Source organism: Cryptomeria japonica, chromosome 6, assembly GCF_030272615.1.
Source record: "Cryptomeria japonica chromosome 6, Sugi_1.0, whole genome shotgun sequence".
Lineage (NCBI taxonomy): Eukaryota > Viridiplantae > Streptophyta > Pinopsida > Cupressales > Cupressaceae > Cryptomeria > Cryptomeria japonica.
The window spans coordinates 526,750,975-526,770,290 of record NC_081410.1 but is presented as its reverse complement, the minus strand read 5'-3'; the positions used below and the strand labels follow the sequence as shown (position 1 = coordinate 526,770,290).

The window sequence follows — 19,316 nt, the reverse complement described above, 5'->3', positions numbered from 1 at the left end:
TAGCTTCTATGTTTCTTGTGCACTCACAAAGAGTAATCTGAAAAGACTCTAAGCTAGATTTGATCTACAAGTGTGGATTCATAATTTCCAAGTCTCCAGCAGATGTTGCAAGGGAATTCATTCAAAATGTTCAATTGGCACTTGAGCACAATACACTAGCACCAATTTCTCTAGATTCATCAGATTTGTCAAACTTGGGAGAATTCTCGGTTTCACTATTTTAGCTAAATCTATTTTTTATCATGTCCTATTTCTGGCAATATGAGAAAAACCTATTTATACATTGTGTTTTTTGTTCTTTGTTTAAAATAGTTGTTTGCTTTAAAGTTCTTTCTTTCTTATTTTTCAATGGATTGGGAGAGTTTTACTTTTACAACTATGATTTTGGGGCTGAATTGCTTAGTTTCCTAACTTCCAAAAATCGGGTATTTTTACAAAAAATTCTTGATGATAGTTAATGTTACACTTTGCTGCTTAGATTATTGTTCAATTGATTCTTCTTCATGTGCATGTGTTTGTGTAGAATTAATAATGTATTTTTAAGGTTAGATTGAAGTAGGTGTATAATATCAAGCTATTATTGTAACCATTCATCCATCTAAGTTGCTTCTTTGTATGTAACTTTACCAGTTTCATCCTGGGATTATTTGTGATTGTTTGTACAAACTGTTATTCCGTTTATAATCTTCAGTACATCAGTTTATTGGTTTCTGCATTTTGCTAAGAAATAGGTGCGCGGTTGTAAAGTTCAGTTGTGATTAGATCTTATAAAATCTTGTTTATGGGAAAGAACAGTTTCAAGTCTTGTGCTCTGTCCCAAGTCAGAAGATAGCCCTAGAATTTATTTCAGTTATTTGAATTTCATTTAAAGCAAATCCCCCGAAGAATATTATAAAATGTTAAATATATATTTTGTCTATAGCTTAGAGTCTTGTTGTGACCTTTTTCACACATCGCCCCATTGCAGATGGGGACCCTCTCTTTTTCCTGCTTTCTAGGGTTTTAGTTAGTGTCCCGTGGCCTTCCGCTTCAGTTCTACTCAGTTTTGTCAAGTTTTGAACAGTTTGAGTCTTAAGGATTGAAAGTCAGTTTTTGCAAGCCAAGTGATATCAGAGTCCAGACACCATCGAAGTGCCTAGAAAGGCTAAGGACGAAGAATACAATTGATTTGAGCGAATTTGAACAACTTTCTATTTTTAGAAAGTTTGCTTTTTTTGCTTTTTCCTATTTTTTAGGAAGTTTTGTTTTTGGCATTTTTAGCCCAATCCCCGGTATGGCTATTTTTAGAAAGTTTTCCCTATTTTTTAGGGGTGTCTTCTTTTTGCTTTTTCGAAGTGGGGACCTAGGGTTTGCATTGGTACCATCAACCTGCATTGATCACGATCAAAGATTTCCATGTTTTGACCCAAAAAGCTAAGTTCCTACATTTAGGGGTCATGACGCTTCAGATAGGTTACCTAAGTTTAGATTTCAAATACCATGTTAATCTGGCTATAATTAAATAAGTTATTAAATTTTAAAGGTTTTCCAAATATTTCTAAGTCTAGCTAATGGTGTTTAATGTTGTGACAGGAGCTTCTCAAAGTTCGCCCTCATGGAAGGAAAGCATGGTCATGGTCTTCACAAAGTCTGCCTTCAAGGTGCACAAGTCATTCAAACTCCACCCTATGGATAATGAAGAAAGTCATGAACTTTGAAAAGTCCGCCCTCCTAAGATCATGGATCAAGTAAAGTCCGTCATATGCAAGAGGGAGACTCCAAAGTCCGCCCAAGGTGAAGTAAAAGGTGCATAAATCTCACAAAGTCTGCCCTACTTTACAATCAGCAGCACCTAAGTTGGAAAAACTCTACCCTCCTTGGTGCCTACGAAGCAAAAAGTTTGCCCTCCAAGGTGAACCCCAAAAGTTCGCCCTCCAAAAGGTCAAGCTCTTCAAACTCCGCCTAAAGAGATAAGAAAGGGGTGCCTAACTACAAAATTCCGCCTTGTCTAAGTTGATTGCCATGGAGCATGAGCTAAAAGGTCCGCCCTATGGAGAAAGTCAAGAAAGTCCGCTATGAATAGGATGCATGGAAGTCCACCTTGTCAAAGTTGGAAGAAGTTTCAAAGTCTGCCTAAGGTGAGTGGTGCCTAGGACTCAAAGTCCGCCCAAAGTAAATGGTTTTGTGAACTCCAAAGTCCGCCTTGAAGCATGGTCATGGTCTCCAAAAGTCCGCCCAAGTTGAACTCCAAAGTCCGCCTTCTAAAGTGCACATGTAGGAGAAAGTCCGCCCAAGCAAAGTGGTGTGTGAACTCCAAAAAGTCCGCCCTAGGGATGATGGAGAAGGTCATGAACTTTAAAAAAGTTCGCCCATGATGGAGACTCTCAAAACTCCGCCCTACTCTTGGTAGCCAAGGTGTCAAGTCTAAAGAAATCCGCCCTCCAAAGTGCCCGAGTAGGATAAAGTCCGCCCTCAAGGTGCACAAGTCATTCAAAGTCTGCCATGAATGGAGAGTTAAGGTGTGAAGAAGTGAGAAAGTCCACCTAGGTTGCAAGTGAAAGGTGCTCAAGATTCAAAAAGTTCACCCTATCTTTGATGAAGGTTGAAGTAAGTCAAAAAGTCCGCCCAAGAATGTGAGAAGCAACTTGTGAAAGGTGCAGGGAAATGATGAAATCTGCCTAAGATATGAGCATGAACTTCACCAAGTCCGCCCTCCTTGGTGCCTAAGATGGACAAAGTCCACCCTTGGTTAAATGTAAGGTGCTTAAGATCAGTGAAGTCCGCCCTCACCTTGGTTCTTGAAACATTACAAAGTCCACCCTCCTTAGTTCTTGGAGTTAAGTAAGTCCACCTAACCTGCATAAAGTTCCTAAACATCATAAAATCCACCTTCATGGAGCTCAAGATAAGTAAAGTCAGCCATGAGTAAGGTACATGCAGTTAGTAAAGTCTGCCTTGGAGGTATTGAGAAGTTTACCTTGAGGATGAGGAGATAATGGCAAAGTGTATGAAGTGGTGCCAAGAATTAGATCAAGTCTGCTCAAGAAGTAAAACATATGGCGCATGACATCAAGAAAGTTCGCCTAACCTGCAGGTCTATAGTGCTTAACTTCAGCAAAGTCCGCCCTGCTGCAGATGAAAGGTTCCAAAGGTTTGAAAATCTCCGACCTACTTGATGAAGTGCTAAGACTTGTTCCATGTGCTCAAGAAACTCCGCCCAAGGTGAATAGTTTGGTTCCAAGTGTTGTTCCATGAGTTTCAAAAACTCCGCCCTATGTTTGAAAGAGTTGTTCCATGAACTTCATAAAGTCCGCCCTTGGAAGTATTAATGAAGATGATTGTGTGGTGCCACAAACTCTCTAAACTCCGCCCCAAAAGATGAACAAGTGTGGTGTCATGAGTTGGTTGAAGTCCACCCCACTGATGAAAGATCAAACAAACTCCAAAGTATGCCTTGAAAATGATCAAATCATGGTAAGATCAGGTTTGAAGATAAGGTATTAAGCTGAAATGGAAGATAAGAAGATGATGACGGCAGAATCTATCATGGAAAATATTCTAAGGCATGGAGAAATTCTTCTCCAAATTCAAGGCACTTGAAAGAATTATCAATTTGAGAGCATGAATTCATATTTGCAAGGGGTTATCCAGAGTTTTTTTTACCCTCCTCCCGCACAACATAAATTGGCAGCTGAAGGCGGGACCATCACTGAAAACACAAATGGAATTTCGAACCAAATTCAGAGTCGAAGACATGACCATGAGCAAGGTTATCCAAGCATCTCAACGCATCAAGAAAGAAAAGTTCTCAGACTTGGTGAAAATATTGAAAAGAATTTCCAACTTCTTTAAGGATTTCATCTCTTGAAGAATTAAGCTCCTAATCAGAATCAGATGATGACAAACAAATTTCCATACTTAAGACAATTTCTTGACACAAATTACAAAATTCAAAGAAGACATCCAACACACTGAGGTGGCGCCTCGTCATCTTCCGACCAATCAGATTGTTCCGAGTCAGCATGTCCAGGTTCAATGAACCTGACTTATCCGGAAACTTCTAGAAGGGCACACTTCACAATGCAACAACCTTCTATTTTTATTGTCGGTTCATATTTAGCAAGAAGGACAAGTGTCCCAAATGTAATTTTCTCATTGGTCGAGGGGTAGTTAGTTTTGGGAAACCCTAATTAGGGTTTGTAGCTTTCAATCTAGACCTTTGATCACTGTTTGATTTTGGTCGTTCATTATTTTTTGAAAACTATATAAGGCTACCTCCTCTCATTTGGAGAATGTGAGGTTTTTGATATATTGTTGCGTGAAGGTCATTTTTCAAATAATACATTGCATGTGCGCTTTCTCTTAAGACTTTGTAATCTTTGTTATTTGAGTGATTAGCATGGTTTCAATTTCCTCAACACATTAGTTAGAAGTTAATTTAGATTTGCTTTCATCTTGCTAGAATTGAATGAAGGATTTGATAAGTATTAATTAATGGTGTATCTCTACTCATACTTTTGGTGAATGGATGATTTCGATTTCACTGTGTAAAGTTAGTCTGAGCCTATCCCCTGTGTATGCCAAAACTTTGATCATAAGCATAACCCATTGAAGATTGCACCCGCTTTGTGTAGTTGTCCTTAGTGTGGCGAAGCAAAGTGCGGTTTCCCGAGAACACCTAGTTAATACCGTCTCTAGAATTCGTAGGTTTAGATCAGCTTTCTTAACCCTATCCCCTTTTCCCCTTTTTGAAAGTCTAAATCCTGGAAAATCCAAAAAAAAAAGAGAGAGCCTAAAATTGATAAATTTATCTAAGTTCAGAAGCTTGAAAGACATTTGTAAACGTAAGTCCCCCTTGAGATTTTCAGCATACACTACCCAAGTAGCTATCCCACTAAAGTCGCTTGTTCGCACATATAGACCTTGGAATCAGCAGTGATTTTTCAGGAGAGGATAGAATACCTTTGGGTATCTTACTCTAATGTTTGGTAGATGATAAAACAGACACCAACAAGTCTATAGTTAATTTAGTTTTCCAAGGATTTTCCACTTACAATTTGAAGAGAAGTTCAACCTCACATACTATTCTGTTGGTGATTTTTCAAACTTCGACAAATTATAACATTAACACAATAGAATGGCATATTTTTCTCAATCCTTAAAAAATAATGCCTACAAAGTTAGAGACTAGCATTTTGCCATATGACTTGCTAATTTCCTAGGCCCACTCCATGTTGACCTTAAGCTCATATCCTTTGCTTTTTAAATGTCTGACAGAAACATGGATATATGTCCATACAAGACACTATAAGATTAAAAAAATGATTGAAGGACCAAAAAAATGCAGAAAACAAGAAGACGTTTTCAAAAAAAAAATAATAATTTTAAATTAGTAAAATTTCTATAGGAAGTCAAAAATCTTAACCGAAGCTGACAAATCAAACATTATTTGGGAACAATGCAGAACTCTGTCTGCATTTATAAAAATTCAAGCAACAAATATCAAGATGCTTCAATTTTCTGAAAATTTAAGTTCAGTGTGGTTGCATGAACACAGATAACACAAGCAAAGAGAAAACTACGCATCTTTCAGTCTCAGAAATTGAAACAAAGTAGAACTAAGCATTTAGAAATTCCACCTGTCTAGAGTTAATAGCTATAGGAGATGTAGATCCAGTAGAGGCATAACATTTTCCAGCATCATCCCCTGCTGCATCTGCAGAAAGCTCAACATCCTTATTCTTTTTTATTTCTCTAGAAGCTGGTGACTCAGTAACTGGGATTCCCACCTCCTCTATAAGCTGAAGCAAACAATAATTTTTTTCTTTTATATTGCTAATCATTTACAAATATTTTTCTCATATGACCGTCAATATAAGACCAATACAAGATCTTGCAAGCACAACCATGAAACTAATAATAGCTCCTTTCGAGCAACCACACTTAGAAATCCACCTTTTTGGAACCACCTCCACATTAGAAACCAACTATGGAAGACCAAGAGTCACAACTTAGAATATATTAGATGTCCCATTGGGATTTGAACTTGGATCTCCACATTGACAACTCAATGCATTAACAAATGAAGCTCAACTCCTTGGACTTTGCATACAAAATTAACATAATACATATATATAAACAAAAATGAAATCAAACCAATACTTACGGAAGCTGATTCAATTGTTATAATGCCATGCAAATTTAAGCCAACTTTCACTTCGATCCTTGGTTTCTCAGATTTAGTAGCTTGGAAAGGGCCAATCTGAACACACATTATATTGTGCATTAGTCTCAATATTTCAGTCCATCAAAATTTAAATTCTTAAAATTACTAAGAAATGCAAGAGAAGAGAGACGACTTAGCAAGAGGAAGAAAACAAAAGCGAGAAGTTAAGCAAACAGATGGTATATAGTTTTATCTATTAAGGCTATTATAAGAACTATGAGACAAGACTAATAGAAAATAAACTTAAATCAAAGGATAATCTCATAAAGGATTATTTTAAACGCAATTATATCATTTAAGTGAAGATTTTATTTTATTCTAATTTGATATGAAAGGTCCTTGTATTTACCAAACATTTACAAATATTGATGGGTCTTAAGTCCTATATGCTAAAACTGAACAGAGAATACCTAATTGTAGTTAATTTGAAAAATTAAATGCAGATACAAATTGCTAAGTTACCAGGTTCGCCCTTGGACCCCCCTGGTACCGGTCCTGGTTCGAACGGGCTCCTGGTTCGGGTCCGGTTCGGATTGGGTTCGGCCAGGGTTCAAAAAACCCAGAGGTGGTTCGTCCCTGGTCGAACCCAGGCAGCTGGGCGGCCCAAAAAAGCAAATTATATGCAAAATTTTTTTTTTTTTTTTAATTCCACCTAAAAAGTGAAACTTATATCCTAAAAGTGACTTCTAAAACATTATATTCACTCATTTCACCTCATTTGTGTTGCAAACATATGTTTTATGAGAGCAGGTTGAAGAAAGGGTGAACAAAATTTGGCTTCCAAGATCAAAGAGGAGTTGAAGACTGATGTTTGTTTTGTTGTTTATATGATGCTATGTGACATGCAAATTTTTAATTCATGCTTATAGGCTTCACAAATATCAATATATATATATATATAAAGAATTTACATGTTTTTGTACTAACGAACCCAAACGAACCCAAACCCCTTTTCAAAATTTTGCCGTACCGGCGTACTAGGTTCTTCAAACCCGAACTGGTAACTTAGACAAATTGTAAAGAATGTTATGACCAATGATGTTAATAAAAAAAAATATCGAAAAGGGGATGGTTTTACTACAACTTAGGACAGCTTTATTGGTGCTTTTTACTGAAAATATACACCATCTGAAACTACCAATTTTGCTCAATGATTGTGTCACAAACAACTTACGAATAAATCAATATTAGTTGATGACTGATGAAAAGGAATTATCAAGGATGGAGTTGAAAAAGAAAAATTATGAGCTTCAAAAACTAAAGAGCCAAAATAAAAATTATTATTGAAAGATGACAAATTGAAAATATCAAGAGACCTATATTTGATACAAATAACGGAACCCCTCACAACCCCAGAATATTACAAATAATATTTCTAGAATTGCAAATTACACATCATTTCTAACAGTCCCCCATGATGTTCAATTCATTCTCTCACATGAAAAGTTTGTTGAACTTCTATATCTCTCTGTGCTTCAATCTTTAGTGAGAATATCAATGACCTCATCCTTGGTTGAAATGTAAACTAACTCAAATGACCATATCTGCAACTGCTAAAAATTGAAAAGGTAGTATACCTCCACATGTTTAATCATAGCATGGAACATACAGTTATTTGAAAATTGTATGGCAACTATTCCCAAAAAGTGTTTTAAGATCATCTGCAAAAACCCAAAACGGCTATGAATTCTTCTTGAACAATCTATCTTACATATAGTTGAAGTTGGTTCCTATCTCGATTGATGATTACATAATAAGTTGCTTCTTTCTTATACAAGAAATAACATTTTAGTAAAGTAATTACATCGCCCTATGCAGACCTCTTGTTCTCGATGTCACCAACCCAATTGGAATCTCTAGCCCTAAAGGTTTAGCACATCGCATTCAAAGAAAAGAAGTCAATTTGAGAATTCCTTCCACATGTTGCAGAATTCTCTTTTGGGCTTTCCAATGAGTGATGTATGGAGCATTGATAAACCATGAAACAAGCAACTTCCATATATTGTAGTCCTCCATATGAAAGCTTTAATATAGATCATTAGTCCATTCCTAAGTAGTAATGCAACGAACCTAGATCAGACATCTCAAAAGACTCACAGAGTTCCTTCTTCTAAGAGCTAATATTATTAAGTTTGATTGTAATGTCCTGTTCTAGAACATTTCTTACTCTTTCCTCTAAACAATAATTCTAACTCAAAACGATAGTTGCATTATATTTATAAATATTAAATATTAATTTATCTAAAATTGTAGTTTTTATTATAATATTCAAATGTAAAGCTTATGAAATATTTCTAAAAATATAACTCATCCTTGTTTTTTTTGTATATTTCCTTCAATTTGTAGCAATTTTCTTTGTACGAATGTCTCTAATTTCTGGTCAAGTTATGGGTTTTCATCCATTATCTTGATAGAAGTTAAGGGTTTTCGTCCTTAAAATTTTTCCATGAACCTTGAAGGGACTTCGTCCTCTTTGGCTGTATGATTCACTTGGAATATGACATAATATTTCTTCACAATTCATGCCTTCTCCTCCTTACTTGCACTCCCTTAAATAGAATATTTATCCAACAGTCACCACTTTTAGAATGTCCCTTGAAATATACATCAAATGATATGAAGGGTTCAAGGTGAAAGGTAAAGAGAGAGTGATTTGTAAACTGAAAAAGTCATTGTATAGATTAAGACAATCCTCATGTATGTGGAATCGAAGGCTTGACTCATATATGCGAGAATTGAGATTCTGTAATGTCCCCTTTTGGGAGGACACTAAATCTTGCCCACTATTCTTGTAGAATTATTGCAGGTTATGTATTTTTAGTCTATTGTGGTAATTTGGACAGATTCAATTCAATGTTGTTTCCCTCTTTAAAAGCTGAATGCTGCTCTCTTGGATGAGTGCTCTTGCTGAATGGTTCGATTTATATTTGATTGCTGAAGGTTCTTTGCTCTCTTAGGAGAATTGATGTTATGCATTGATTTCCTCCATTGATTGAAGTCCCCTTAATTGCTTGGAATTGAAATGGTAATTGCATTTATTAACAAGGAGATGAAAGACTCCTTAAATAATAGATTACATAACAATGTTTCTATAAGAAAAAACCATGAATAGAATGCAGAAATAGAAATCAACTAAAAACAACTATATGACCATTAAATATACAATAAATACTTTAATACCCTCCCTTAATGGTCATCCTATCAGCTACACCAAGCTGCCCCCTAAACTTTAAAAACTTGTCCAATCTCAAAGACTTGGTGAGAATGTTTGCAATCTGGTCCACTATTGGAACATACTGCAAGACCACAATTCCATCTTCAACAAGCTGTCAGATGAAGTGACAATGAATCTCTACATGTTTGATTCGCTTGTGGAATACTGAATTCTTGGCAAATTTCAGCACCCCTTGATTGTCGCAAAACAAGGGTGAAGACCCTGCTTGAGACATTTTCATGTTAAAAAGCATCCTTCATAGCCATACTGCCTCACATGCTACCTTAACAATTCCTCAATACTTTGCTTTTGTCGAGGAAAGATCTATGCTAGTTGCTTTTTACCAAAGTTCCCAGACTCGCCGCGAGTCAGGCGAGTTCGCCGAGTTGGCGAGTCGAGCCAACCTCGGCGAGTTTTGCTGACTCGCCGCTCGGACCCGGCGAGTTTTGGGCAAAACTCGCCTGACTCGCGAGTCAGGCGAGTTTTGCCAAAACTCGCCGAGTCCGAGCTCCAGGACTCGGCCGCGCGATAGGGACAATTCAGATTTAAAAAAACAAAAAAAATAAGAGCTTTTGCATTTGTTTTTTTTTCCCTTTCTCTTTGGTATAACCCTAAAAGGTCTTCTAATTGTTAGTTGTGAGAAGAAGAGAGGAAAAGTGAGAGAGAGGAAGGAAAACAAGAGGCCATAGGTTTGCAACCAGCAAGGAAGAAGAGCATCAAGGAGACCACAAATCACATTGGGGAGGCCATAGGCTTGCATTGAGAGCATCAAGGAGTCCAAAGCAAGACTTCTCAACTCATTTGAAAGAGGTAAGGTAGATTTTGCTTGTTTTTTTAAGTATGTTAATGGATTTTTTTCATTTGTTTGTTAATTTTTTTTTAGTTTAACAGTTAACTTTCCAAATCTTGAATGTTTTTATTTTTTTAGCTTAATTAAAATGAGAGAAGTAGAATAATGGCAAAGTGCAAACCCTACATTTTTTTAGAAAAAAATTGTAAACATGTATTTACAATTTTATTTTTTTTTAAAGTAGGGTTTGCTGATTTTTTCTATTAGTTTATAACTTTATTAAATTTTCTTATTGCAGCAGCCTTCACGTTTAAAAAACATTCATTTTTCACAATGCCTAAAAAGGATGAGGCTTGGAAATATATTGAAGACTTTATTGGCAGACAAAAAAATCAAACAAAATGTTTTTTTTGTAAAGAAATTAATTTTGGTGGCATCAATAGATTTAAATACCATATTGCCGGCATACCTGGCCATGATATTGAGGTATGCAAATTACAAACTCCTGAGGCAAAACGTTTCTGTTATGTCCAATTAGAAACACATGAACAAGAAAAGTTAACTAAGAAGAGGCAATTGGAAGAGTTAAGTGCTATTGGCTCCCATGCACCCACATCCGCATCTGCATCCGCATCCGCATCCACATCCGTAGGCTGTGTTGGAGAGGGTTCTTCCATGCCTCCCTTTCACCCTAGTGCTTCTGCTAGTGCTAGTGCTTCTACTTCTACTCCTCCTGGTGGCACTATTAGCTTTGGCCCTAGAGTTCAGAAATCCAGGTTGGATAGTTATTTTGTGCCGCATAGTACTCCTGGGGCAGAACCCTCGCTTGAGGGCATGGGTTGGAACAAGGAGGTTCATGATGCTGCAAGAAAACAAATTTGCAAGTTTTGGTACATTTGCAACATTCCATTTATTGCAGCCAGGTAATTCTTTTTGATTTGATTGCTTTAAGTTTAAAAGTAAATTTATAGTTTGAAGTTGAACTCTACTTTGTCTAATCATAATCTATTTGTGATAGGTCTCCTTATTGGCAAGGCATGGTAGATTCCATAACCATTTGTGGTGCGGGGTTTAAAGCCCCTACCGATGTTGAGTTAAGTGGCCCCCTCTTGTTACAAATGGTTGAGGATATGAAAGTTGAGCTAGAGGACCACCAACAGTCTTGGAGCCAAAAGGGTTGCACCATCATGACAGATGGTTGGACGGATAGGAGGAATAGAACACTCCTAAATTTTGAGCCAGCCATGCAGCGCTTCTGGATGTGAGCGCAATTGGTCCATGTTCGAGCACATCCACTCGAAGAGGCGTAATAGATTGTCTGTGGAGAGGTTGAATGATCTTGTTTTTGTTCATTACAACCTCCGTCTTAGGACCAGACAGATTTTGGACACTGACTCCTCTCCGATCACTTTAGCGGAGATCGATCCAGAGTCTGAGTGGATCACTGAGTCTACCGATCCCGTCTTCACTGAGGAGGACCATGAGTGGGTTGACCAGGCAGACAGAGAGGCTGAGGCTGTGGCTATGGCAGAGGAGGAGGATAGAGCACGATCCGGCACAGGCACCTCACGGGCAAAGACTATGGCTTCTCAGTCATCCAGGACCTACCTTAGACGCATTTGTAGGAGGCAGACAGGCTACTCTGAGGCTGAGGATGAGCTAGAGCCTGAGCCATAGACTTGTTTTTGTTTACAGTTATATATATGTTTGGGAACATTTGATGTCATGGATTTTATATACATTTGACAACATTTATAACTCTATATATCTATGTTTTCTATTTCCTTCAGCTACAATTTACATTTCTACGCATGTGATGGATGTATGTTTATGTATGTGATCAAATTAGCTTCTATTTGATGATGTTATAGTGTCTTTAAGCTTTATTCAATAATGGGTGCATGAAACAAGTTTTAAATCGTTAAAAATCTCTAAATTTCAAGGGTTTTTTATTTTGCCGAGTCATAGCCGAGTCGTCGCCGAGTCATAGCCGAGTCACGAGTCGAGTCGGCCTTGCTGAGTCCGAGCCGAGTCCGAGTCTGGGAACTTTGCTTTTTACTAGTCCATGTGATTGCACCTGTACTAAGACTGAAAACATACCCAAAAGTAGACTTCCTGTCATCAATGAAAACTTGTCCAATCTGAGTCTGTATAACCAATTGGTCGAGGATCATTGCTTCATATGTACAAAATGTCAAAGTCAGGTGACCCTATCACGTATCTTAGCACACACTTCGCTACAACCCAATTTCTTCTTTAGGGGCTATCATGAAATGAGATATGTAGCTCATAGCATAACTAAGATCAAGTCTAGTGGTTGTAAAATAGATGAGACTGCCAACTAGTTGTCTAAATTTCAACTCATTCACCATAGGTGAATCTGATTTGGTTGATAGTTTCAACCCTTTCTCAATAGGTGTAGATGAAGGTTTACAATCTTGCATCCTGAACTTATCCAACAAACTCCTACTAAGAAATGAAAATGCTGTCACCTATCTACCAAACCTCTACACAGAGACAATAATCCAGAAGTCCCAAATCTGTCATATCAAACACCTAACACAAGTTCTGTTTGTTTGCTCAAGCAATTGTTCTCCACTACCAGTAATGATGATATCATCGACATAGATGACAAGAAAAATGATGTCATTGCCAGCACTCTTGACATATAAGTTGGGATCCAAAGGACTTCTCTAAAAGCCCTATATGCAAGCAAAGTATTGATCAATCTTAATGTAGCATGCTCTCGGGGCCTACTTTAGGCCATAAAGAGCCTTTACCAATCTGCATACCTAGTGTTTTTTGCCTACAACCTTGAAACCTTGAGGCTGTGTCATGTAGACCTCTTCCTCCAAATCACCATTGAGGAAGGCACTCTTCACATCCATTTGATGGACTTTCTAGCCAGACTACGCTGCAATGGTTGGAACTAGTCAGATGGTGCTCATCTTTGTTATGGGAGCAAAGATTTCCTCATAGTAAACTCCTTTCAAACCTTTTCGCCACCTACCAAGCTTTATATTTATCGAGTGTTCCATCGGTTTTGATCTTCACTTTATAGACCCATTTGCAGCCAATGGGTTTCTTTCCTAGTGGAAGATCTGACAGGATCCAAGTGTTATTCTTCTAAAGACTATGATGTTCAACTTCCATAACCTTTTCCCATTCAGGTATTCCTTTTGCCTTTGAATATGAATAAGGCTCATGTAGTTGGCATAAAATGCGTATGGTTATGTTTGATAATTTTGATCACCTGACATTGTATTAAGTGGTTGTCACTCTCGGTAGTTATGTGTTAGTCGGTTGATGGCTGTGTACCTCTTAGCAACCGTCAGGTTCTTTAAATATATTGTGTACCGCCAAGGAAGGTAGTACGGTATTGTCGGATCTGTGTATGTAATGTCCCCATTTTGCGAGCATCAGAGTTTGTAAGAATTAGCCTATCATTTGACCCTCGTAGGCTAACAATTATTGATAGAGGGCCTCGTGTGGCAGTTACTTGGTGATTAGAGACATTACTCTTCAGCTGGATTCAGGTTTTGGCCTTTGCACAGGTTTTTTTGACTCAGATTGGCACACTTACTATTTATAGTAAGTTACTATTTTGGGAGAGTCAGGGTTCCTATTAATAGAAAGACACCTGAGCAGAGCTTATTGGCAGTGTCGACCTTGATTGGGCCTTTGCAGCTATTTCTAGACTCAGTTCCACATACTTACTATTTATAGTAAGTCACTATTCAAGGTTTCTATTTTTAGACAGGCATCCAATCACATGGAGAACAGGGAGAGTCGACTCCTGGCTCAAACGGCTTAGCAATCAGACAAGTACATCAAGAGATATTAAAGTTTAAGTGACTTAAGTGATTTATTTAATATTTTAATATAATTATAAAGTTCTAAAGTAACTTTATAATAATAAAGTCACTTTAATATAATAAAGTCACTTTAATATAATAAAGTGCGTTAAGTGAATAATTTAATGTGGGAATAAATCTTTTATCCCACATTGGCCAGGAAGGTGTTTGAGCTCTCTTAAGGAAAGAATAAAAGGAAAGGCAAGAGTTCATTCTCGGCATCCAGTTGATGAATAGTATTTTGATTGATTTTTATTGTGGAGCCTAGGGCTTTCGCAATTTTCTTCTTTCATCATAGGAAACGAAAACTTCCTATTGATAGCAATTTTGAAGGTGTGAAATAACACCTGAATTATTGCAGTTGTGGGAAAGAATACTTCAGTTCTTTCATTTGTGCAAATTGGTGAAGTTTTCTACAAGGGTTTGAAGTTTATTGTTGAAGAACATTTATAGTTGGTTGTGAATCATCCTTCTTTGGCACATGGAGTTATATCATTCTTGTTGGGAGAGATTATCAACAAATTATTCAAGGTTTTAAGAGCAGATTGCAAGTTTTTTCATCCACTGCTACAGTACTCGCGTGAATAGTGCCGCGCTACAGTAACTCGGGAATAGTAAAATCACTACAGTGATTGTTACAGTGAGATGCTTGAGTTTTACTCTTTCCCATGCAAAGTCTCTTTTCTGACTTGCATTGGAGTTCTAGGTGTTATTCTCCAGTCCTAGCGGATTAAATCAAGTTCTCAATGCACTCTGTTTGCTTACTTTAATTTGTTTCAGACTTGTAATCAATTTGGTAAATGTTCAATGATTGCTGTGTAAGTTCTAAGGATATCATACTATCGAATTAGTGCCATTATTACTAATCAGAATGAATGCAAGGTTGAAGACCAGTTTGATCATGTTATGGACGCTCTGTTTCAGACATTCTGTAGCTTATTTCTGATCTGTTGTAGCTTCTAAATATCATCAGAAATCTTTTATTCTGCAATTATAATCTGTTGTTACCACATAATCACAGTTGGAGATCATAAATTGGTATTTACTTTTTGTTACCATGCCTATTATTGACTGAAATAAGTCCAGAATTACTGCTGTGTACATTTCTGGGTGTTATCTTACCATGGCTGTGTGTAAATAATGTTCTAGACTGAGTCTTTTAAGTGTTGTTCAAATTCTGGGTTAATCTAGTTTGTGACAGTCATGCCTTCACTCAGAAAATCCACGAAATAATTGTTGTTCCAGTCATTGCTGTTAAGGGTTCAGATTTGCATACTTCCGGTATGAACTCATAATTTCATGAAATGTAAAAGACAAATCTGTATTAAAGTCACTTGTTCCTTGTAAAGGATATTATGGATTTGTTTTCCAGCCTTCATAGTACTATCAGCATACCAATCATATTTGATCATTGGCATATGTTATTTGCACTTTCTTTATTCCTTGGTGAAACATCATTGAAAACTCAAGCAAAACCCAAACACTGAAAACATTGAAAAACCAAACAAAGGCAGAAAATTGTGGTTGGTTAGAGTCCACCAGGTGTGGGTTCTTACAGTGTAATCCTTGGCCAACCATCTCTGGTCTTCTTCTCTGTAATGATTGCATGTGCGAATAAAGATATATTTTACTGCCGTGTCTGGTATGCATTGTCATGTACATTGTTATTTTCTATATCTAATTTACAAACCCTACATTAGTTTTTTGAAAAAAATGTACAATTTTTTTTATATTAATTTATGACAATGCACAAATTCTCAAATATTAATTTTTTTTGTATTTGCAATAATGTCTTATTGCAGAAACCTTGACTTTATTATTTGCCTCAATTTTGACATTACAATCATATAATGTCTACTTCTAAACTCCCAGTTAGAAAGGACCCCACTTGGAAATATCATGAAGATTTCCTCGGGCAAAAAAAGGATAGACAAAGTGTAAATTTTGTAAAACAATATTCCATGGAGGAATATATAGATTAAAATACCATCTTGCCGACATACGTGGCCATGATGTCGAACCATGCACATTAGCAACTGTTAAGGCTACACGTGAGTGCTATGTGCAACTTGAAGCACTTGAAGAAAATAAGGAAATGGTGAAGAAGCTGTTATCACTTGAACCTGCACCCCTGTTTGCTAAGCTATCAAAATACTGGTCCTCCTCTTTGACTAAAATCTGGTTATAACCGGAAAAACCATCTAATAGAGAAAATATCTGAGAACCTGAAACTACTTGCAAGATCTGCTCCATAGAAGGTAAAGGATAATGGTCTTTCAATGAGGCTCGATTAAGGTCTCTAAAATCTACACAGAGCCTGATTTCACCATTCCTCTTCCTTACTGGAACTAAGTTTGATACCCACGAAGTATGCTTGATGGGAAAAACTATGGCACTCTCAATCAACTTGTCTAATTCCTTTTTCATCAGGGGCTCCAATTTGGGATTTAATGGCCTCTGTTTTTGTCTCACTGGTTTGGAATTAGGCTCGAGTTCTATTGTATGTTGTGCAAGCTTAGGGTCAAATCCCCTCAAATCAGAATATTGCCAAGCAAATATATCATTAAATTCTTGACAGAGGGATATAAAAGCTTCCTCTTTTCCTTTGATATGAAATTTGCCAAGTTTAAGAAGCTTACCTCTTGAAATCTCAACTTCTTCATAGTGGTTCTGATCAATCTGAATGCTGGACCTTTCTTTCCTAACTTGGTCGTCAGAATTGAAGATGGATTCCAAGGAGACCAATCCCTTGGGTAACTTATTACCTTTCAGCTGAATGATCTGGTCACCGTACTAGTGTTGTAGTCTCTCTTGGTTAGTATGAGAGAACTCAGCTTCCTCTCTCAGGAAATTTACAATTTGCTGGTCACTCTCAAAAACTTGCCAATGTACGTCATTATCTGGTACAGCAGGCCTAATAATAATCTTTACATGCTGATGGCTACCGTTGCTACCAATTCCCTTGGGAATATCAAACTCTGCTCCTATGGCTGCTAATCTGTCAGCACACTTATTCTGATTTCTGGGTATGGATATCAGATTGAAGGCATCAAATCTTTCTAAGAGGTCCCACACCCTATGCTTATAAGACCTAAGCAAATCATTCTTTGTAAGACAAATGTTCCTTACCTGATTAGCAACTAACTCGCTATCCCCAGACACTTTCAGACAGTTAATACCTCTCTGTCTTGCCCATTCCAAACCGTGGATAAGAGCCTCGTATTCAGCAACATTGTTAGTACAGCTGAAACAAAATCTGAAAACTGAATAGTATCTCTCACCCTTTGGGGAAACAAGCATGCATCCACCACCGGCACCAACTTTGTTCTTTGAGCCATCAAAAAAAAGCTCCCACAGCTCACAATCTTGTTGATCACCACGCTGTTCTGGATTTTTTTCTATATCAGGCATGAAGGGATCAGCCTCAAGTATCATAAAAACACCAAAATCAGCTTCTTCATACTGTTCACATGGAACAGCAGCGTGGGTCTGAGCTGCCCACTCATCAAGAAGGATATCAGGTATACCTTCTGTGGGTGTATTGCCTTCTTGAACTGCAGATTGTTCCTCATATTCACTTGCAATCAAATTGGCATTAAGGGGGGGTGGATTGTAAGGCTCTATATGATCTTTGGCTATAGGTTCCGACCTCACAGTGACCTTTGTGCCATACCTGGTCCTGAACAACATATGGGACCAATCTGAAGATAAGTAACCTCCTATTTTTGCAGTGAAATCTCTTGATAAGCATATAGCGAAATAAGGAGGCAACTCTATAACGTAAATGTCTTGTGGGATAGAGAAATTTGGGCAAGCATGAAGGGTTAAACTCAGGTTTTTAATAACTCCTACTGTGTTAACAGCAGTCCCGTCTAATTGGACAACTCCTTTTTCTAAAGGCTCGTATTCGATCCCCAACCTATCTACAATCTGCTTGGGCATGACCGAACTGCTAGCACCTGAGTCTATCATGCAGTTATGGACTAATTGATCTCCAATAATTAAAGATACGTAAAAGGGTGGGGGTTTAACTTTTGAAGCTCCTTGTTCTTTATCATTTGTAGTAGCATTGGTCAACACAGTCTTGGGTTTATCTTCATTAAGTTCTTCAAACATATCTAAATTCGACAAGGCTGATTGGAGTAAGTCCCTTTGGCCGGGGATACACAAGGAATCCCACATAGTCATGGATACACTTGCTTTCTTCATATGATCAAGAATATTGAAAGATGCACTTGACTTTGCTTGTATTTTAGGGGCAACAACCTCACCTTGAGCAGCAGCTGTTTGGACTGATGGATTGGGTTGCTTCTTGCCTACCAAGGGCTGACTTGTTGGCGATTGCCTGACATTTTCAGTGGTTGATGGGACAGCAGCACCCTGATCCAAGTTCAGCAGCTGATGTATCTGGGTTTGATTATTATCAGATTGTTGCCCTCCTTCTATGGCTCTCTTCTTGGACCTTGTATAGACCATAGCTGCTGAATCAGCTTGGTTAATCCCACAAAATTCTCCTCCTTGCCAATGAAGAAGAGTTGTCTCAAGTTGTTGATCCCCTTGCTGCTGTATAGAATCCTCACGGGGCGTATCCAATTGCCCACTTGAATTATTTTGGACCATCAAGGCCTAGTTAATCACCCCATTTGCACAAGTGCTTTGGTTATGGGGCAAATTGCAGGGAAAACACCAATCAAAGTCCTGTGCCAGATTATTTTGAATGGGCATGAGCTCCTTTGAAGAGCTGGCGGCATTGGGGTTATAAGCTTGATAAGGCCTTGGATTGTAGGCTTGCCTTGGGCCTTGATTATTTGGCTGATAAGGCGGTCTATTTGACTGATTCTGCTGATAATTAGACTGAAATGGAGGCTGGTAAGGCCTGAAACCTTGATTCTGCTGCCTCTTCAAGTTTGCTATCTCGCTGCCAAATGTTTGCAGCAATCCCTTGATCTCTTGCAAATCACTTGATTGCGCCGGAAAGTTGTTCTCTTGTCTAACAGACTGAGAACCTGGTGCTAGTAAGGCTGGTGTAGCTGGGATGATAGCTATAGGAGGTATTTGCATTGCTACCGGTAGCTGGATGGTAGGAAAAATTGGTAGAGCAGGTCTTGGGGCAATTTTACCAGCCTGTATAAGGTTGTTCTTTGCTCTAATGGCTATAGAATAGGCCTGGGGTAAAGAAGTGCCTCCCATCGATTGCACCATCACTGAGATATCACTATTCAAAGCTCTTAAATAATATAAGAAAGCGTGGTC

The 19,316-nt window shown here is 37.8% G+C and overlaps 1 protein-coding gene across 3 annotated transcripts in view; it reads right to left on the bottom strand.

The window, feature by feature from the left end:
- Positions 1-19,316, bottom strand: part of LOC131067977 (heat shock 70 kDa protein 14) — a 132,310-nt gene that overhangs the window by 25,930 nt on the left and 87,064 nt on the right. For 2 of the 3 annotated variants that reach the window (XM_058003161.2, XM_058003159.2), the window contains exons 3-4: positions 6,146-6,241; positions 5,619-5,780 (exon numbers count right to left, since the gene is read on the bottom strand). In XM_058003161.2, the coding sequence (XP_057859144.1) occupies positions 5,619-5,780; positions 6,146-6,241 (258 nt within the window). The remainder of the gene's footprint in view (positions 1-5,618; positions 5,781-6,145; positions 6,242-19,316) is intronic. The other variant, XM_058003160.2, reaches the window with a different exon arrangement.